The 20,631-nt window shown below is 58.2% G+C and overlaps 8 protein-coding genes across 8 annotated transcripts; 5 read left to right on the top strand and 3 right to left on the bottom strand.

Moving 5' to 3' along the window:
• Positions 1-763: 763 nt before the first annotated feature.
• Positions 764-1,467, top strand: BKCO1_1070005 (ubiquitin-protein ligase sel1; the record flags this gene model as incomplete). The annotated part of the gene is made up of 3 exons (XM_020270229.1): positions 764-853; positions 906-1,034; positions 1,093-1,467. 3 exons carry the CDS (start codon positions 764-766, stop codon positions 1,465-1,467), a joined length of 594 nt encoding a protein of 197 aa, XP_020125116.1.
• A 258-nt stretch (positions 1,468-1,725) lies between these two features.
• Positions 1,726-2,464, bottom strand: BKCO1_1070006 (uncharacterized protein; the record flags this gene model as incomplete). The annotated part of the gene is made up of 2 exons (XM_020270230.1): positions 1,726-2,303; positions 2,362-2,464. 2 exons carry the CDS (start codon positions 2,462-2,464, stop codon positions 1,726-1,728), a joined length of 681 nt encoding a protein of 226 aa, XP_020125119.1.
• Positions 2,465-2,903: 439 nt separating this feature from the next.
• Positions 2,904-5,880, top strand: BKCO1_1070007 (alanyl-trna synthetase; the record flags this gene model as incomplete). Its single annotated transcript, XM_020270231.1, has 2 exons — positions 2,904-5,624; positions 5,707-5,880. The coding sequence occupies 2 exons, from the start codon at positions 2,904-2,906 to the stop codon at positions 5,878-5,880; spliced, it is 2,895 nt and encodes a 964-aa protein (XP_020125118.1).
• Positions 5,881-7,111: 1,231 nt separating this feature from the next.
• BKCO1_1070008 (short-chain dehydrogenase) lies at positions 7,112-8,002 on the top strand (the record flags this gene model as incomplete). The annotated part of the gene is made up of 1 exon (XM_020270232.1): positions 7,112-8,002. One exon carries the CDS (start codon positions 7,112-7,114, stop codon positions 8,000-8,002), a length of 891 nt encoding a protein of 296 aa, XP_020125115.1.
• A 206-nt stretch (positions 8,003-8,208) lies between these two features.
• Positions 8,209-11,989, bottom strand: BKCO1_1070009 (f-actin capping protein beta subunit; the record flags this gene model as incomplete). The annotated part of the gene is made up of 8 exons (XM_020270233.1): positions 8,209-9,036; positions 9,087-10,209; positions 10,823-10,898; positions 10,956-11,003; positions 11,058-11,327; positions 11,399-11,478; positions 11,581-11,886; positions 11,958-11,989. 8 exons carry the CDS (start codon positions 11,987-11,989, stop codon positions 8,209-8,211), a joined length of 2,763 nt encoding a protein of 920 aa, XP_020125114.1.
• A 452-nt stretch (positions 11,990-12,441) lies between these two features.
• Positions 12,442-13,052, bottom strand: BKCO1_10700010 (uncharacterized protein; the record flags this gene model as incomplete). The annotated part of the gene is made up of 2 exons (XM_020270221.1): positions 12,442-12,569; positions 12,623-13,052. The coding sequence occupies 2 exons, from the start codon at positions 13,050-13,052 to the stop codon at positions 12,442-12,444; spliced, it is 558 nt and encodes a 185-aa protein (XP_020125111.1).
• A 685-nt stretch (positions 13,053-13,737) lies between these two features.
• Positions 13,738-18,001, top strand: BKCO1_10700011 (fanconi anemia group m protein; the record flags this gene model as incomplete). The annotated part of the gene is made up of 2 exons (XM_020270222.1): positions 13,738-14,948; positions 14,998-18,001. The coding sequence occupies 2 exons, from the start codon at positions 13,738-13,740 to the stop codon at positions 17,999-18,001; spliced, it is 4,215 nt and encodes a 1,404-aa protein (XP_020125110.1).
• Positions 18,002-18,823: 822 nt separating this feature from the next.
• Positions 18,824-20,299, top strand: BKCO1_10700012 (zip family zinc transporter; the record flags this gene model as incomplete). Its single annotated transcript, XM_020270223.1, has 2 exons — positions 18,824-18,959; positions 19,023-20,299. The coding sequence occupies 2 exons, from the start codon at positions 18,824-18,826 to the stop codon at positions 20,297-20,299; spliced, it is 1,413 nt and encodes a 470-aa protein (XP_020125113.1).
• Positions 20,300-20,631: the final 332 nt, after the last annotated feature.

Below are 20,631 nucleotides of genomic sequence, written 5' to 3' on the forward strand. Positions count from 1 at the left end.
GCAGTCGGAGAGCGCGCAACCGATGCTGGTGCCTATCGTGGAGTGGGCGCGTTGGTTGCGGCGTGGGGAGAGACGCACGGCGGGAGCGCGGAGGCGGGGACAGGGCTGCAAGCCTGGTGCGAGGGTGAGCTTTGCGACTCTGGGGCAGACGGCGGTGACGATAGGTACGGTGGGCTGGTCAGCTTGCCGGAGCTATGAGACTATCGCAGGCATCGATTCGACAACCGGCAGGCGCACGGGCGGGCACGTGCAACGCGCCCCAGTCGTGCGCGCCTTCCCTGCATCTTGCTCAGCCACACAGCCACAGGCGAATCAGTCCCGCCCAGCCGCCGGCCGCCAGCCGCCAGCCGCCAGCCTGTCGCAACCTGCCTCGCCCTTGGCTCCCGCCCCTCAATAGATTATCCTCATTTCCTATGCCAGTCTCTCGCTTCTGCCTCTCTTTCCTCTTGTCTACTCGCTACTCACTCGCTGTCCATCGGTCTTGTCGCCTCTTTCGCGCGCGCCCGCCGCGCCACTGCCGGATCCCAAACGCCTTAACATCCGACACTTCCTCTCCCCGCCCCAGACAGTTACTGAAACTCCCTGCGTTCCACGCCCAACTTCAAGCTGCTTCGTAGCCACATTGCGTGTACAACCACACCTTTGCACGCCCTCTTCAATCCCTTGTCCTTCTTTTCTTGCTCTTTCCTCACTACACCAAAATACCAAAATACCAAAATACTCAAGCCGCCATCACCGAACGCACGCCTCCCACGCCTCAACAATGCTCCTGCCCCGCCAAGAACCGGCCGGCGACCCGGCTTTCACGAGCGATGACGATGATTACGTTTACGACTCTTTCTGGTTCTCTCAGGTATGCTGCGTGGTTGGCAGTCGCATGGCCTGACTAATAAATTGGCCAATAGACTGGCATAATCATCAAGTATGTCCTCTTCGGGACCTCCCTGTTCATCTTCTTGGTGTGGTTCATTGGCGGCTACATCCACGCCCAGCGGCGGATGAAGAAGGGGCTCCCGCCCTTAGCCTACCACAAGGTATACAAACCCCGCTCGGAATCCTCGTGTTGTGAAGGCCACATCTGACATGGCGCAGTGGCTCGTCCCGAGATACCAGCGTGCTCGCTATGAACCGCAGCTGCAAGGCGTAGTCTACTACCAGTATCACGGCCAGCGCCCGCAATACTACGCCCCTGGCCAGAACGGCTTCCCAATGCAGGGTTACCCGGAGCCTCCACCGCTGTACAGCCAGGACATGCCGCCTACCTACCAGCCTCCCCCTGGAGCCACCAAGGCTGACCCGCAACAACACTACGGTCCTCCGTCGCCGCAGTATGCACCACCACCAGGACCGCCACCTTCTACCTCTCAGGTCCCGCAAGGCCCTCAGCAGACTGGTGTTCTCATCGACGAACCCACCGCTCCCGCGCAGGCGCACCACACGGGGAGCTCGAACCCTTTTCGCCTTTAGACATTCATGACCAAAGTAATAGTTTCCGTCAAGCTATAATGCACTGGATAATTTGATTCTGTGAGGGAAGTAGGGAGCTGCACCGCTCACTGGATGAGCGTATCAGCGGCGTTTGACACAATACACTGTACACGTGCTACAGTCATATCGATACCAAGCAAAGTTGCACGAAATGTTAGTTGATTTACTTTGGAATTGCATAAGCGTGTAGTTCTACGTATCATAGAGAAATTAATACGGGGATGCCCTTCATCTGCCTCATTCGATCTCCATCGGCTCGACTTCCATGTCGTCAACCGAGCCGTTTGCATCCGTGGACATGGCATCGGCGTCGGCGTCGGCGTCGGCATCGGCGTCCTCAGCTGCAGAGCCATGCCTGCCAGCATGCTGCAAGATATGCTTTGTATGATCGTTCGATGCACGCAGCGATGCGGATTTCTGCTCCACTCTGAGTCGCGCTTCAATGATGGCCTTCCTCACGCTGTCCTTGTCTTCAGGAACAGACAACGAGGCAGGGACGCTGTAGAGCACAAGCTGGTTTTCGGCGGTGCGCTCGAGCTCTCTACCATTGCTCACCAAGACGTGCTTGGGTATCTTGGTGAGATGCTTCTCAATGTCGGCGAGGAATATGGGGTTCTCCTCGTCGGATTCAAGCTCGGCCAACTCTTGGTCGAGATCGTAGATGTAGACCTTGTCCTTGGTGTCTTCGAGCTGCATCCAATCGTCATCCCGGGATCTGGTAGCGGTGGCGCGGGAGGCGCTTGGATCGAGAGGCGGTTCGGAGTCGGCGTGGGACGACGATGCGGAGACGGGGATGTAGAGCTTGCCGGAGCTGTCTGGAGCAGCGGGTCAGCGGGCGCCGGACGGCGCAAGGCGGGCGAAGGGGCGGCATACCGATGTTGAGAAGGTTGAAGCGCTTGGACAGGCGCTGCTCGGATTCCAGGGACTCGGCGGCTGCGCGCTTGAGGCCGCGGTGCGGCTCTGTGGCCGTGGACATTACCTCCGCGTGGGTGGCCATTCCATCACCTCGCACTCTCGCTCTCGAAGCTCAACGCACGTGCATTCAACAGATCGGTGTCCGTCAGCTTGCGCTCCTCGCTCATCGCAATTGTCGCGCAGAGCCGCTTTCGGGGAAGACAGGGCGAATGCTGCGACTCCGTGCGGGGTCCGTGTTTGGTAGAGATAGCGGCCTCGTGAGTCACGGCGGGCAAGGGCGATATTTGTCGCCGCTTGTGTCCCACGCGCAGAAGCTTCTACAAATCCCCAGCATCCACCACCGCACCGCTCGCAACCTCCACCCGGCCGCCAATCCGCCCCGAGGCCGAGTGCCCGCTCTCCGCTCCGCATCGATCGCTCGCGCCTCCGCGAGACCAAGCCCCTCCGTTCGATCACCGCCGTGCCCCGCAGCGCATCCCTCGCTTCAACCCCGCTGCACGATGGCTTCGATCGTCGACCAGCAGCCCGAGTGGTCTGCCCAGCGCGTGCGCGACACCTTCCTGGACTACTTCAAGAAGAATGGCCACACCTTCGTGCCCTCGTCCTCGGTCGTGCCGCTGTCCGACCCTACTCTGCTCTTCACCAATGCCGGCATGAACCAGTACAAGTCCATCTTCTTGGGTACCGTTGATCCCAACTCGGACTTTGCTACGCTGAAGCGTGCCGTCAACTCGCAGAAGTGCATTCGCGCTGGTGGCAAGCACAACGATCTGGACGATGTCGGCAAGGACAGCTATCACCACACCTTCTTCGAGATGTTGGGCAACTGGAGCTTCGGCGACTACTTCAAGAAGGAGGCAATCACATACTCCTGGGAGCTGCTGACCAAGGTCTACGGCCTGGACCCCGACCGTCTGTACGTCACCTACTTCGAAGGCGACAAGAGCCTGGGTCTCGAGGCCGACGAGGAGGCGCGGCAATACTGGAAGGACGTGGGCGTTGCCGATGACCACATCCTGAAGGGCAATGCCAAAGACAACTTCTGGGAGATGGGCGACCAAGGCCCTTGCGGCCCTTGCAGTGAGATCCACTACGACAGGATAGGCGGCGGCCGCAACGCCAGGGACCTCGTCAACATGGACGACCCCAATGTCCTTGAGATCTGGAACAACGTCTTCATCCAGTACAACCGCGAGCCTGACAGGTCGCTGAGGTCGCTGCCCAACAAGCACGTCGACACCGGTATGGGCTTTGAGCGTCTCGTTTCCATCCTGCAGGACAAGCCGTCCAATTACGACACCGACGTCTTCACCCCGCTGTTCAAGACCATCCAAGAGATCACCGGTGTGAGGGAGTACCGGGGCAAGTTCGGCGACGAGGACCCTGATGGGATCGACACTGCTTACCGCGTCGTTGCTGATCACGTTCGTCTGCTTACCTTCGCCATCTCTGACGGCGCCATTCCCGACGCCGTTGGCCGTGGCTACGTCGTTCGCCGTGTCCTGAGGCGAGGTGCCCGCTATGCCCGCAAGTACCTGCACACCGACATCGGCAACTTCTTCTCCAGGATCGTGCCGAAGCTCGTGGAGCAGGTCGGCGGCATGTTCCCCGAAATCAAGAAGAGGGAGCAGGATGTCAAGGAGATTCTGGACGAGGAGGAGCAGGCGTTTGCGAAGAGCTTGGACCGTGGCGAGGTCATGTTCGACAAATACGCCAAGCAGGTCGAGCAGAGTGGAAGCAAGAAAATCTCCGGAAAAGATGTGTGGAGGTTGTACGATACCTACGGTTTCCCTGAGGATCTGACTCTCATCATGGCTGAGGAGAGGGGTCTCACCATTGACGATGCTGAGGTCAGAGAGGCGCAGGCCATCGCAAAGGAGGCCAGCAAGGGTGCGAAGAAGGCTGGTGCCAACGTGGTCAAGCTGGATGTGCACGCTCTCGGCCATCTTCAGGAGTTGAAGATTGCTCCGACGGACGACTCGTTCAAATTCGCCAAGGACAACATTACCGCCAAGATCAAGGCCATCTTCCATCCGGAGAAGAAATTCATCAAGAGCACGAGCGAGGCTGGCGAGGGCGAGCAGATCGGTCTGGTCTTGGACAAGACAAACTTCTACGCCGAGCAAGGTGGTCAGGAGTATGACACTGGCAAGATACTGATTGAGGGTGCCAACGAGGCTGCCTTCGATGTGCAGAACGTCCAGGTCTCAAACGGCTACGTTCTCCACACCGGCTTTCTCAGCTATGGCGCTCTTTCGCTCGAAGACGAGGTCATCTGCGAGTATGATGAGCTGCGCCGCAACCCGATTCGCAACAACCACACCGGCACACACGTGCTGAACTACGCCCTCCGCGAGGTTCTTGGTTCGGACATTGATCAGAAGGGTTCTCTTGTCGCGCCCGAGAAGCTGCGTTTCGACTTTTCTTGGAAGAAGGGCGTCACCGATGCCGAGATCCAAAAGATCGAGACCATCTCCAACGGCTACATTCGCGACAACCGTACCGTGTACATCGAGCCTATCGCTGTTGCCGATGCGCACAAGATCCGCGGTGTCCGCGCCGTCTTCGGCGAGAAGTACCCCGACCCCGTCCGCGTCGTCTCGATTGGTGCCACACTCAAGGAGATCATGGCAGACCCCGAGAACGAGAAGTGGGAGAAGCTCAGCATCGAGTTCTGCGGCGGCACCCACGTGGCCAGCACGGGCGAGATCAAGGAGCTCGTCGTCATCGAGGAGAACGGCATCGCCAAGGGCATCCGTCGCATCATCGCCGTCACCGGCCAGGGCGCGTACGACGTCCAGCGCGTCGCGGCCGACTTCTCCAAGGAGCTGGAGCGCCTCGAGAAGATGCCGTTCGGGGCGGAGAAGGACGCGCTGCACAAGAAGACGCAGGTCGAGCTGAACGAGCTCTCGATCGCGCTGCTCGACAAGGCCAAGTTCCGCGAGCGCTTCGACAAGGTGACCAAGGCGATCGTGGCCGAGCAGAAGAAGCAGAGCAAGGCCGTCAGCAAGAAGGTCGTCGACGCCATCACCGACTACTTTGCGCAGAACAAGGACGCCAAGTTCCTGGTGCAGAGGCTCGAGTACGACGCGCAGTACACCAAGGGCGCCATCGGCGAGGCCATCAAGCACGTCAGCAGCAAGCAGAAGGATAAGACGGTCTACCTGATCGCGGGTGACGTTCAGGACGGCAAGGTCGCGCACGGTTGTTACCTGGGTGATGTAAGTTTTTTCTTTTGCTTCCTCCCTTTACCCCCCTGAGACTCTATACTTGAAATGTTTTGGTTGCTGACTGTCAATGCAGCACTTCGAGGCACAGGGCGCTTCTGCTGCCGAGTGGTCTACTTCCGTGTCGGGAGCCGTCGGTGGTAAGGCTGGCGGCAAGGGCAAGACCTCCATCGGTCAGGGCACCAGCCCCGAAAAGTTGGATGAGGGCGTCGAACTCGCGAGGAAGTATCTGGAGAAGTTCCAGATCTGAAAAGGACCGTTACGGAAAAGGAAATAATAAAAAAAGAAAAACGAAAGACAAGAAGATAGGACGAGTGAGATGAGTATTTGTATCTGAGTAGATATTGATTGTTGTGAGTCAATGTATCGTTGACTGTTTTTAATCCTGGCCCTTTTCTCTTTCCCCGCTCCTTGTGTTGCTGTAATGCATGTGCAAACGTGCCCGCTGGAAATCGGTGCCATGGAATCTGATCAATATCTCAAGTGGTCACAATGTTCCTTATCCATTTCGAAGCCTGAGCAAAGCGGAAACAATAACAGACATCTATTCGACTGACTTGAGCACAATGCTTAATTCTATGTTCTAACAACCTTTTTCCCTTTTCACAAACCGGACAAGCGACGTATCAACTGTTCCATAATAATGATCTTTGGATTCCGAGCAATCCCATGTCCTCAGCAGCCACTCACCGCTCAAGCACCCCAATGATCATTGATCCATACGAACACATTCACAACTAATCCGTTCCGAGAAGAGCTTCCTCCCTTCCGAGTCCACTCGGAACCCAACCCCACAGCGCCGCGGCGGCCGCCCGCATTCTAAAGTCCTATCCCCGCTAAACTCCGGACGGGGAGTAAGCAACCAAGCCCCCGTCGGCTGGACTAGGTACTGTCCCGAACCAGATCTCTTGCCCAATAATAGCGAATTGCTCCGCAGTTGTTTGTGGTTACTAACGGCGGCGGCGGACGGCAGGCGGCGGCGCTAGGTAAAACACGACCATTTCATGCACGAGCGGCCCGCCAAATTGCCTATTCTGGTTTAGCGTCGCCGACAACAACGACGAGGAAAGCGGTACCGTCGTCCCGTTCTTCCTTTCTTTTGGACCTGGACCAATAGTACGTACGACTATGCTGCGGTTTCCATGGGGGGCTGTCGCCGACAAGCGTGAGTCGGAGGATCAATGTCGGCGGGTGGTAAGCCTGCGGGGTGGTGGTGGTGGTGAGTATAAGACCGCTCGAAGCCTTTTTTCATCTAGAAGAGAGGAGAAAAAAGCAGCAGTCACAAACAGAGCTAGCTCTACACTTCCAAGACCACACTTCCAGTCAAGCTCGAGCAAGCACACGCCCAAGCCCAAGCCCAAGTCCACCAAAACCCACAACTTCCTCCCCGCAACCTTCCACGCAACCTTCCACGCAACCACAACCGCAACCACCCATCAAAAAAAGAAAAGAAAAGAAAAGAAAAACAACACCAACACACCATGCCTTCCCCACGTCAAGCCCCCAAGCTCTCCACCCAAACCGTCCTCGTCATCGGCGGCACCAGCGGCATCGGCCTCGCCGTCGCCGCCGAAGCCCTCGCCCAATCCGCCCAACACGTCACCATCGCCGGCTCCAACCCCGCCAAACTCTCCGCCGCGCTGTCCACCCTCCGCGCGGGCATATCCGATGGATCCCATCAACGCATCAGCGGCCACACCTGCGACCTCCTCGGCAACGGTGACGACGACAACGACATCGAAACCAACCTCCGCGCCCTCCTCGACGCCACCGTCGCCACCAACGGCGCCGGCCGCATCGACCACGTCGCGTACACGGCGGGCGACGCCGCGGCGCTGGCGGCGCTGACGACGCCGGCCGCGGCGCTGACCGTCGACGCGATACGCGCGGGCGGCACGGTGCGCTTCGTCGGCCCGCTGCTGCTGGCGAAGCTGCTGCCTGCGTATGTCAGGCGGTCGCCCCCCGCCGCGGATGGGGATGGGGATGGGGATGGGTGGCGCTACCACTCCCCGTCGCTCACGCTCACCGGCGGCGTCAACGCCACGAGGCCGGCGCCCGGGTGGACGGTGGCGGCGGCGTACGGCGCGGCGCTGCGGGGCGCGGTGCGCGGGCTGGCGGTGGACCTGGCGGGGGTGCCGCCGTGTGGGATAAGGGTGAATCTCGTGGAGCCCGGGGCGGTGGAGACGCCGCTGTGGGACGGGGTGGCGCCGGGGGGCGGCAGGGAGGCGATGAGGCGGAGGTTTGCGGAGAGGTCGACGGTGGGGAGGGTGGGGAGGCCCGAGGACACGGCTGAGGCGTATGTGTATCTGATGAAGGATGGGTTTGCGGCGGGGGCGGTGGTCGAGTCGAATGGGGGGACGTTGTTGGTTTAGGGGGTTCTGGGGGGTTTATTTTGGTTTTTGGTTTTTTCTTGGACTGGGTGAGAGCGGACGGTTACGACGGGTTTTGGTAGGTAGGCAGGCAGGGAGGAAGGATGTAGTTGTGGAGACGCGTCAACTGAGCTTCGCCGATGCTGCAAACGCTGGACCCGATTGAACTCAAACCATCCTCTCTGTCGCGTGCCATGTGAGCGGTGCGTTCACCGCGAAAACGCCGCCGTGAGATTTTGCAGCGTGGCCTGCGGGGTCGCTCCAGCCCAGTCACCACATTTGCTCAGCATTCCCCTTGCGCCATCCGCTTTCATCTCGCGTATGATCTGAGGAGCCTGAGCAAGGGTATACCTCATCCCATTCCTAAACTTGGTACCCAGCGTCGGATAGACGTCTGCCACACGGTCGAACAGCAGCAGGTACATGTCGATGCCTGACCTGATCTCCTCCTCGCTCTTCGTTCCGCCACCGGCGACATAGTGGAGGGCGAGCGTCCTGCCGCAGCCGTAGAGGGACGAGCCGATGTGCGGGTTGATCAGAGCGTCGACTGAAACTTTGGTTGCGTCTTGGATCATGCGGGATAGATTTTCGGTAGCGGCAACGCAGTACTCAAACCCATCAATGCTGTTGCGTGTTTCGGAGACTGGGGTGTTGACGGCCGATGACGATTGCGGAGGCTTGGATGCGGCTGTGTCGGGCCTGTGGTGAAGCAATATCACAAGAATGCCTACAATGGCGTTCAACCAGAATATGTGCGTTGCTTCTCTGACGGATGAGGACCGCAATGTTGTGGTGGATCTTGGAAGACTTAGTTTGAATCGACTGAGCTCCGTGTCCAATTGCTGGAATTCGAGGAAATGCCCGTCGGGATCGGATGAAGCCTCCAGTGAGTTCACGTGTTCTGTAATGCGGCCCAAAAGGATGTAGGCTTTCAGTATTGTTTGGTATACTGTTGAGCTACCTTCGGTTGGGGTAGACGTGGTCAATTTCCGCAGGTTGCGGGTGAAAGGCATCGTACTATTATTCAACACAGGTGTCTATAACCAAGATTAGCATGCGACTCTATCAGCGAATGACTGCAGCCCACCTTGTCATCGGCGCTTTGAAACACGTCTTCGTCGACTGGCAGATTCACCATGAACTGCCTGTCATCGATGGCGTGCGGCCACCCGCAAGGAAATGCCATACCGCGGTCCATCAAAAACAGCGTCCATATTGTTCGCCGCTGCTCTTCCTTTTCCAGCGCACACTTGGGCAGGCTGCCTTCCTGGACAAGATTGCATTGCCCACCATCGATACGGTTCAGGCCGAGTGTGACTGCCTGTCGCCAGGCTGTTCCGATGGATAGCCAGCAAAGGGGATAATCGCCCGTAGTCCATGCAAGTAGGCATATGCAAAGGCTTGCTTGGATTTCTTGCAGCGACGCATATCTCTTCTCCGTGTTCCCGCTTAATTGTTTGGCTTTAGCAAACCACTCAAGCCGACGGTCTCGAACTGTAGGATCCGGGTGGGATGCGGCCGCTATGGCAAGCACGGCATACAGCAGTGCAGCATCTTGGCGATCTGGGCTCTCGCGTCGGAACCGCTTGACCCTTTGTTGATACTGACTTTTGTGAAGAAAAGGCAGGAAGACTTGGTGGTGAGCAAAATAAATATCCACCAGTTCCAGTAGCAATGACTCGGATGGAAACCCGTTCTCTAAACAAAGCGAGGGAATCGCCACATCTGTAAGACTGCCTGACCCGGAGATGGGCGCATCGAAAGCTTGATTTTGGTTCAAATCCGGTATTTCAGTACTACAATCAAAAAGGGCCGCGAAATCCACTCCTGCCGAGTTTGTTGCATCTCCTCCTGAATCCGGTATCGTCAAGGGGACTTCAGAAGACACATCCATATGTGCATTGGTGTCCAGCAACCCTGAGAGCATGTCTGGTACGGTAAGAGCATGTTGAGCTGAACTTTGCTTTGATTGCCACTGGAAGTGAACGGCGTCCTGGAAAGGGAAGTTGCTGGCACCCAAGGCATTCGTTGATGGTTCAACGGCCCAACTGTTCCGGTCAGTGTACTCGTCAGCAGAACCAACGCCGAACGTTCGCTCCGCTGCGTAAAGCCGATTTGTGTAGTCACATGGAATTCCCCACTTGCGACAGTTGGAGCAAGTGGGACGTGCGGTCTGTGGAGAATCAATGGTGTCAACATGGAACGCAGGGCTGAAGCGGCTCAGCAGGGTTCGGAGTAAAGGGGAAACTATGAAATGAAATGAAGGAGAGGAGGACCAATAGGCTAAAGTCGTAGGAAAGGAGTGCCCGAACGTACGTCACATCTTTTCTTCCGCGACCTGCACCCGTTGCAGGGCTGCTTTCGATGCGACGTGGCAGCAGCCATTGGCGGCATCTCAAACGTTACGAGACAATGGGAAGAAAAGAGCTGGAAGCGAAGCCTGAGCCGGGAGGGATTTGTCAGAGATCCTCCCGCTTCGGCTACAGCCATTTGCTCCGGCCTTCACGTGATCACAGCCATCACAGTCATCCCTCTCTGGCTCCCCTGCCACCAGCCGGCTTTTCGGTTGGCTTCATCAACTGCAATTGGATCTTGGCACGCCGTTGGATTCGAACAACGGTGGGCCCATGTCTCATGGAAAAGGGCCGTGCTAGGACAGCGCTTATGCACTTGCATGTCGGGCATGAATTCTCGCCCGTCTGGACCGGCGCACAAAAAGTAATGGTTTTTATGCAGTGGCCCAGCCAATCGAGCTCTGCCTCTTCGCTTTGCTTTTCCAGCGTCTCCTTAATGTGGACCCTTCGGGCACCCAAATCCCTTTACCGTCCACCGCCCATGCTGCTGATCATCTCCTTGTGCGTAGCCCTGTCGCGGTTCGTTTCACTCAAAGAAGCAATGCCTAAAAGAGAAGTGTGAGCTGATGCCCGGCTGCGGCTAGCTGGCATGGAAAACTTACTCCGGAGATCGCCGACAACGTCCTTGGCTTTGCCAAAGTAAACCTCCTCTGTACGGAGTCAGCACAGGTCATTTCAAACATCGTCCTGCATGTTAGACTTACGCAGCAGGTTGCGCATCTTCAGCTCCATGTCCTCCACCATCCTGCCAATGTTCGCAACGTGCGACGTGTCATCGTCCACAGGCATGTCCTGTTCCACCTGGCGAACCATGTTTCCACTGAGATCCAACGATCCAAGATCGTTGCCATCGGTGCCGAGGTTGAGGATGACAGTGCTGGTGAGCTTGTAATGGGCAGTGCGAGCGCGGTCAAGCGCCTCGAAGACGTGTATGCTATCCCACCCGCCCGTGGTCTTGCTGGATGGCGAGACGGCTGCACATCGTTCGTCAGCAATTGCCCCGAAGCAGCCAATGCGTATCGCGCCATGCAGCGAGCAAACGTACACTTCTTCAGCAGCACACAACCCGCGAAGCCGTCCTCCATGTCCCACAGGTACACGCTCGAGATGCCGCCTTCGTAGTACCTGCATGTCACGCAATGTCAGCTGGACCATTGCCCCCCCTTCCGTCCAGCCCGCCGGCAATCGTCCAATGAGCCGGCCACACGTGTGCAGGGCACGACTCACAGCTCCCGGTAGACGTCAAAGGCTTCGTTGGCCTTGAGCTCCATCTTCCTCACGCGCTCGCTGGGGAAGACGCCCTCGCCGTCCTCCAGCGGGGGCTCGAACTCGTTGCTCCACGGACTCCGCCAGCTGTCGCCATCGCGGTTGTAGTCGCAGCACAGGAAGTCACGCTTGGTCTTGGGGCAGCGCTTCACGGCGAGCGGCACGTCGACCGACTCGAGCAGGTCTTCGGTGAGCGACGGAGCGAGCTGGCAGAGGCGGTCGACGTTCGTGGCCGTGTCCTTGGGGTTCAGGCGGCGGAGGAGGTCCCTGTCGGCGCGGCGCGTGTCAGTTTGCGGGCCACGCGGGGCCAGAGCGGGGGAGCGAGAAGCGGGACTGACAGGGCGCTATCGAAAGGGTCGGCGGAAGACATGGTGCTGGGAATTCGGGGTCGCTTGGGAGCTGTGGCGGGGTGTTGTTGTCGTGGTGCGGGACGCCCGCTGTGAGCTCGCATGGGGGGGATCAGCGCGCGCTACCTGACTCGGCTATGGAGAAACAGCTCGAGCTCCACAACCGCACCGAGACTTCGGCGTAACCACAGCCACGAGGAATTGAACTCATCCCCCCCGAAACCGACACCAGGAATGCCGCCAGTATGCTTGACGTCACACCAGACATGACACAACAACAAAACATCGATAGCAGTAAAGCCCATGGGGCATTCATTAACATGTTCGGGTGTGTGGGTAGTGTTGGGTATGCTGTATTATACAAGAAGAAGCACTAATTAAGACGGATGCATGTTTTCCAATTTTCTTCACCCTCCATTCCATATCGTCATCCATTCAAATCGTCCCTATCCTACCAAGTGCAGTGGCTAGTTCCTTACAGAGCAAGAGCGACAACGAAGATACCGGCGGCACCGGCAGCCGAGAGGCCGAGCTGAATGTTGCTGTTGGCAGCGCTGTCAGAAGAAGACGACGAAGCAGCAGAGCCACTAGCGGTAGAAGAGCCTGTTGCACCAAGTTAGCCAGCGTGTTTTGGCAATCATGACGTCCGAACATACCGGTCTGGGCAGCAGTGCCGGAAGCGGAACCAGAAGAGCCCGAGGAGCCAGAAGCAGACGAGCCGGTGGCCGAGGCCGAGGCAGAAGCGGCCGTGTTGCTGCCAGAAGAGCCGGTGGCGGCGGCAGCGCTGCCGACGGGGAAGTAGGACGAGATGCAGGACTGCTCGCAGTTGGCGTACGAAGTGGCAGCAGCGGCAGAGCCGTCGCCCTGGTCGCACTTGGCCATGCACTCGGTGGTGTCGTTGGCATTGGACTCGTTAGGGTGGGCAGTGCCAACGCACTCGGCGGCGCAGTCCACATCGCCCGACTTGCACGTGGCCAGGCAGGAAGCAGTGGGAGAGAGCGAGGCGGTGGTGGCGGACGCGCTGTCGGACGCAGCAGCGGCGAGGACGGCGCAGAGGCCGGTAACAATGGCGGTGGTGAAGCGCATGGTGGCTTAGATTATCTGATTGACGAACGACTGTCGGGTTGGTGATTGAATTGCAAGTGAGCGTTGAGCGTTGGCGCGACGGAAAGCGAAGGACGGTGGCGGCAGCAAGCAACGACAGTGGCAGCAACGGCGGAGCCTTAAATAGGAGACGGGCGCGTGGGCAGCAGGATTGGCGGCACGAAAGCATAAATAGCCAACCCCAGATTTTCGGGCACTCTGTTTCTCGCAGATTCCAGCTAGACCCGTAAGGTAGGCCCGTATTCATTCATTTCAAGCGTGCAGGGCCCCTGCCTAGCGCCGCCCGGCGCCGGATGATCTGACCGCGGCGCGTAGCCTCTGCCGGGCCCGAGACGCGTCCTGCTCCCAAACACACCCACCGACGCGCCCTCGCCAAGTCAGCTGCCGCCTCCCAGAGAGCGCCGCCCCAGCACCGCCCTAGCACCTTTTTCCCGCACACATCACCGCCGTGGGGAGGGGTCCAACGCCTGCCCGCCCCTTTGCCTCGCCATGTGCCAAGCGCGGCCGGATATGCGGTGAAACGTAGTCGGCCTGAGGCGTTTAATGACTCGCCTCACCAGGCAGGCGCCACCGGGAACGTCAATCCACCGCCGAAACGTCGTGTCTGATCTCCGCTTCCTGCTGCTGTAGCATCCGTGCGGACCGCACTACACTTGCGGTGACCATCATGCCACCCAGGAAGAGACGCCCTCTCACCGTTCTTGACAGCAGCGACCGCGAGGATGCTGCGCCCCCGACGGAGCCAAAGCCGGCAAAGAAGCGGAAGGCGAGTACGAGAAAATCCGCCGACCCACAGGACAACGAAATCCCGCCGCCCAAGAAACCCAGAGCGAGGCCGCGGAAGAGGGCCGTCTCTGAAGACGCCGGCGAACCCTCAGCTAAGAAGCCGAAACGACAGGCCCGCACGTGCCATGATGAGGATGAGGAAGAGGACTCACTGGAGAAACCGGCCAAAAAGCAAAAGAACAGAGCCTACGCCCCCGCTGAGGGAGAGTTGGAAGAAATCTTCCTGTCGCAGCTGCCGCAGGACGGTTCCAGTCCTCCCTGGAGAATTCGAGGCCCCATCTGGCAAAAGCAAAAAGATGAAAAACCACCCCCGAAACCTCCTGTCTTCTACAAACCTCCGCCACCTCCGCCTCCGCCTGCGCAGCCAACTGCTCGAGCTGACACCATCTTTCGTCCCGGCACCACCCCTTATGCGCAGCAGCGACTTCAGAACCCAAAGCAACATGGCATGCAACCCGTGAAACCCCCACGTGACGCGACGAAGGCTCTTCAACCAAGTCCTAAACGTCCTGGACCATTCCACAGCTCGCCTTTTAGCTCCCCTAGATCCCCTCGGATCCAATCACCTCCCAGAAGCCCTTCAACAATCCCACCGGGTTCGCCTATGCGAAAGCCTCCTAAGACTGCGCGCGAGGTAGCTTGTAACCCTAGTTATGAAGGGGTACAGGCACCACTTCCGTCTCGGCCTGTCGTACCAAACTTTGGAGCAGACATGGAGCTGGATCCAGCTGATTTCTCAAGTTCACCACCAAGCTCACCACCAAGCGCTCTAATCCCGACAACTGACTCAAATCACGGTGCAAACACCGCTGCCGCCCGTACTGGGCTTGCGCAGCGTCCAGTCATAGATGACAGTGATCCGCCTGTCCCCTCGATTGATGCAGCAGATGTGGAGGACTTCTTCAGCCCTGCACCAAGCCCAGCAAGACCCAATGCAGTCCCGGTGGCTCGGCCAATGGACTCGGCCGCCCCAGAGCGTGACGAGTTCGATGATGAAGACCTCGATGATATCGACGAATCTATACTTCAGCGTCTGGTGTCGCAGGGACCTCCTGCGGCCAGTAAACTCACGACGCATTCCGTTCAAACCTTGTAAGTCTCCTGAATCCCTGTGAATACCATTGATGTTAATGATCAATAGGAACGGTACTGTCGATGAAATTGACAAGGAGCTTCTCGGCCTTCCTTCTGATGCATTCTCGTTGTCATCAATGACCTCCCCAGAGTTCCAGCGAGTGGGAAAGGCTCAAGATCAAGCTATCATGATCTCGTCGCAAGATAATCAGGCACCCGCTGGGCCACAACGGCTTGCTGCTCCCCTCAACGGTTTAAGGCAGACGACTCTATTTGGTCGTTCTAGTGCTATTCCTACGTCACAAGTTAACAAGCGCCAGAATTGGCCCGCGGCCAACAAGGACGAGCCACCGACTCATCACAAAATAGACCTGGAAGCTATGAAGACGTGGGTGTACCCTACGAACCTTGGCGGTATTCGAGACTATCAATTCAACATCGTCCACCGCGGATTGTATCACAATCTTCTCGTTGCGCTGCCCACCGGTCTGGGAAAGACGTTCATCGCGGCTACGATTATGCTAAATTTTTTGCGCTGGACCACTGAGGCACAGGTTGTTTTCGTCGCTCCGACAAAGCCTCTGGTAGCCCAGCAGATTGATGCATGCCTAGGAATTGCGGGTATCCGCCGTTCGCAGACCACTATGCTGACGGGTGAAGTCGATCCTGGCCTTCGAGCAGAGGAGTGGAAGACCAAAAGAGTCTTCTTCATGACTCCGCAGACCATGATCAACGACTTGAAGACAGGATATTGTGATGCGAAGAAGATCGCTCTGCTCGTTGTGGACGAGGCACACAAAGCAACAGGCTCTTACGCATATGTCGAGATTGTGAAGTTTGTTCGACGGTTCAACCAAAGCTTCCGAGTTCTCGCTTTGACGGCAACTCCCGGCGCCGACGTTGAGACGGTCCAAAAAGTCATTGACGCGCTGGAGATCTCGCGTGTTGAGATCAGGATGGAGAATTCCATCGACATCCAACCATTCATACACAAGCGCGAAGTCGAGAAGAAAGTCCTGAGAGACAACAAAGACTTACTCGTGGCCAAGGATCTCCTGTCAAGGGCTATACAACCCGTGCAGGACAAGCTGAATCAGCAAAATGCGTACTGGTCCAAAGATCCGATGAACATCAGCCAATACGGGCTCAACCAAGCAAGAGCCAGCTGGATGAAGTCAGATTCTTTTCGGAAAGCGTCACAGCCCATCAAAGGCATGGTCAACTCCATATTCCAGGCTCTCATGGGCTTGGGTCGTGGAATCGATGTGCTGAAGTTTCACGGCCTTCGTCCATTCTACCGCATCCTTTGCGATTACAAAACTGACGCGACGAGTAAATGGAAGAAGGAGATCACGAACAGCCCGAGTTTTGAGAAGCTTATGAAGCTACTCAGAGATTGGACCGCGAAGCCTGACTACATCGGGCATCCGAAGCTCGAGCACCTTCGCGAACATGTGCTCAACCATTTCTTGGATGCAGGAGAGGGCGCTGACGGGTCGCATACCAAAGTCATGGTCTTCGCACATTGGAGAGATAGCGCAGAGGACATCGTTCGGGTGCTCAAATTGAATGAGCCCATGATCCGGCCTCATGTTTTCGTAGGGCAAGCGACCACCAAAACTTCCCAAGCCATGGACCAACGGCGTCAAGAAGAGGTTGTGAGACAATTCAAGGCGGGTGTTTACAACACGCTCGTAGCAACGTCGATCGGAGAGGAAGGCTTGGACATCGGAGAGGTTGACCTCATTGTCTGCTACGACCAAAAAGCCTCGCCGATCCGCATGTTGCAACGAATGGGCCGTACCGGTCGAAAGCGCAAAGGAAAAATCTTGTTGCTGCAGATGACGGGGAAAGAAGAGAACGATGCACTCAAAGCCAAGGACGCGTACGAAAAGATGCAAGAGAAGATATCCAAGGGCGACGAATTCAACTTCCACACCGGCCTGGCCAGAAGGATCGTGCCGAGGGACATCAACCCTGTCGTGGACATGAAGCACATAGAGATTCCCATTGAGAACTCACAGCTCGATTTGCCCATGCCCCGGGCAGGGAAGGGTAGGAAGACCAAGCGGCCGGCGAAGAAGTTTCAGATGCCGGACGGTGTGATCACAGGGTTCGTCTCCGCGGCTGGTCTGAACGGTGGGTCCGACGATGGAGGCAAGCCTCGGGCGACGAAAAGGGGGAAGAAAGCGCCAGTCATGGAGGCCGTGGAGCCTCCGGTTCCGGCAGAGGAAATATTCCTCAATAGCCATGAGGAGAGGCAGCTTCAGAGATGGTACCAGAACATCGACGACGCAGACGACGACAGAGAAATCGCGCCGCCGGCATTGACCTTACATCCAGAGCGACAGCGACGGAAGGGGCGGACGAAATATATCCCAACACACAGTCGAGCCACCATGAACCTTATCAAGACGGCCAATCGAATGCACGCCATGGATCAAGGTGGAGCCAGCGAACTCGAGAAGAGATTCAGAGACAGTTTGCACATGTCGGATATCGAGGAGGGCCCGTCAGCAGACGAGGTTTCGGAGGAGGAGGAAATGGGGAGTAGTGATGACGAGATGGGGCATCACATGGGGATCACACCAAAGCAATCAAACAGGCGAATCGCGGACGAGGTCGGAGAGGGCGAGAGCAGCAGCCCACCGCCAACGGATCCCCGAATGCGGGTCAGGTCGCAGGCCATCGACCTCGGCACGCAAGACACGGAAGGCGAAGACGAAATGGAGAACGAACAGCTCGACTCGGAGCTGGCCGAGTTCATCGCCGACGATGCTGAGCCGGTTGAGATGTTCAGCTCTTCGCTGCCCTCTATCAGAGCGAGCAGAAAACGCACGAAACTGTTCACGTCCTCTCAAAGAGGGCCGGAGGACTCGGAGTCGGACGACGAGCTGCCTGATATCGGCCAGTTGATTGGGAAGCGGCAAACGAGCCCGACGGACAGCGATGTAAACGATGCTGTGGTCATGGATAGCGAGGACGAGGACGAGGAGGATGAGGGAGCCGAGCCGGTAGTGCGTCTAGGCGGGAAAAGAAGAAGAGTGGTAGACGACAGCGAAAGCGATTGATGATGATGATAAATGGAATGGAATGGAATGAGATTTGCCGTGCTATAGGGCGTTCGTGCCTTGTTGCCCACGCTTAGCTTCAGGGCGCCCTGGAAAGGTGTTTCCATAGTAGGAGCATGCACGATAGAGGATGTTTTGTAGCAGAAATAATGGCGGCGATGGAGGCGGTGGAGGCGGTCGGTAGCCCCACGCCAACGAAGCCCCTTAATTCGTCGTCGGACTACTCCGTACTGGGCGGCTTCTAGAACACGTGTTTGCAGGGTTTAGTACCTAGGGATCTGCTCAGGCGGGCCGGCAGGATGCCGGGGTTCCGCGCGTTACGTCGTCGTGGCCGAGTGCTAAACGCGCGCATGGCGCCCCACCTGCCTCTCCCTTCCTGAACCCTTTTTTCTCTTTTTTCTTTTTTGTATTCCAACAATTCCTTGTCCCTGTCCTCGCCGGTGCCGCCGCGCGCACGACATGGTTTGATACGGCTGCACTCGTTCCCGGCGCGCCCCTGGTTACCCCCGAAAAGAAGAGGGAAAGAAGCAATTGCACACGCAGCCGCAAGCAACACGGCTGTCGCCCTGAGCCATGAATGCATATGGCGACAATGCGTTGGATGCGCGAGGTAGACTCCCCTCGAAATTTTCAATCAGCTGCGCGCCCAGGGTCCTGCTCCTGCGACCCTGTCCCCGCCCTCCCCCACACCGCCACGAATCCATGCGTGCGAGCCATGGCTGACAACGTCCTCGACCCCGCGCAGGCATATCTCCCGGATCGTCATGGGCCGACATCCCGACCGCGCTGCTCCACGCTGAGCTCGAGCGGAGACATGGCGGCATGAAGCAATCGACGGCGGCGGCGGCGGCGGCGGCGGACGGGTCGACGCCGGCGTGCGGGAGCAAGACGAAGGGCGAGTACAACACGCCGCTGCACGTCTTTGCGCTGGTGTTGATTCTGGTGCTGAGTACCGCAGGTAAGCAAGAAAGAAGGGAGAAGGCTCTGAATGAAGCGCTAACGGGCGATTGATCGCACGCAGCCTGCGCCTTTCCCATCATCGTCCGCCGATTCCCGCGCCTCCCCGTCCCACACCACTTTTTGTTCCTCTCGAGACACTTCGGCACCGGCGTGCTGATCGCGACGGCATTCGTGCACCTCCTGCCCACGGCCTTCACCTCGCTGACGGACCCATGCCTGCCGGCTTTCTGGAACCAAGGATACCCGGCAATGGCCGGCCTGATTGCCATGACGGCCGTGTTTGTGGTCGTGGGGATAGAGATGTTCTTCGCAAGCAGGGGAGCGGGCCATGTGCACGGCAGCGACTACGACACGCTGGGCGGGGGAGGAGCCGGTGGAGAGGCACACGGCCACGCTCACGGACACGCCAGCTACGAGATGGGCAACGGCCGGCCGCGCAGCCACGGCCGCAGCACGAGCTTCAACCGCTTCAAGTCGGGCAGCTTGCGGCCGGGCGACGGCGACGACGACGACGAAAACTACGCCGAAACGGACAACCTGGTCGCCGGCGTCTCGCCCTCCATCCCCCCGCCCACCCCGTCCCCGGCCCACGCCCACACCCGCATCCCGCTCGACGACGACGAAGAAGCCCAGACGAAGCCCATCCACGGCGACGACAGCGACTCCGACTCGGACCTCGACCTCCCAGAGCTCGACTACCTCGCCCCCGGTACCGCCTCCTCCACCGACGCCTCCGGCCTCCTCAACGGCGCCCCATCCCAAAAATACCGCAACAACGACACCCACAACCGCCAAAGCACCGACTCCACCCACCACCACCACTCCCTCCTCACGCCCACCCAACAACAGCGCAAGCAGCTCCTCCAATGCCTCCTCCTCGAAGCCGGCATCCTCTTCCACAGCATCTTCATCGGCATGGCCATCTCCGTCGCCACCGGGCCGCCCTTCCTCGTCCTCCTCGTCGCCATCTCCTTCCACCAGACCTTCGAAGGCCTCGCGCTCGGGTCGCGCATCGCCGCCCTCGCCTTCCCCGCCCGAAGCCCGAAACCGTGGCTCATGGCGCTCGCGTACGGCACGACCACGCCGCTGGGCCAGGCCGTGGGGTTGGGGATACATGGCTTGTATGACCCCGCGAGCGAGACGGGGCTGTTGACGGTGGGGGTGATGAATGCGGTTAGTAGCGGGTTGTTGTTGTTTGCGGGCTTGGTGGAGCTGTTGGCGGAGGACTTTTTGAGCGATGCGAGTTATCAGACGCTGAGGGGGGGGAGGAGGTTGCAGGCTTGTGCGGCGGTGGTGGCGGGGGGTGGGTTGATGGCGTTGGTGGGGGCGTGGGCGTGAAGATGGCGTGGGTGGGGGAGGAGGGGAGAAGGGGGGAGGAAATTGTGTTGATGAAGATGGTCGGTTTGGCCGTCATACATACAGGAGGCTGGCTGGCTGGCGTCGGGAGGGATGTGTCGGGGGTTATATGTGCTTGTAGCTGGTTTTTTGTTTTGATAGGATTGTAAATAGTATATACATGCGGACGTAGGATGATTGTTGCTTCTCGCTCTCTCCGCTCCTCTCCTCTCTTCTCTCTCATATGGAGAAAGCACGAAGAAAGAGAGGAAAAAAGGACAGTGAACGGGTAAGACATACGGATTATCTCCATCCACACACACCCTTCGATACTA

Source organism: Diplodia corticola, assembly GCF_001883845.1.
Source record: "Diplodia corticola strain CBS 112549 chromosome Unknown scaffold107, whole genome shotgun sequence".
Taxonomy (NCBI): domain Eukaryota; kingdom Fungi; phylum Ascomycota; class Dothideomycetes; order Botryosphaeriales; family Botryosphaeriaceae; genus Diplodia; species Diplodia corticola.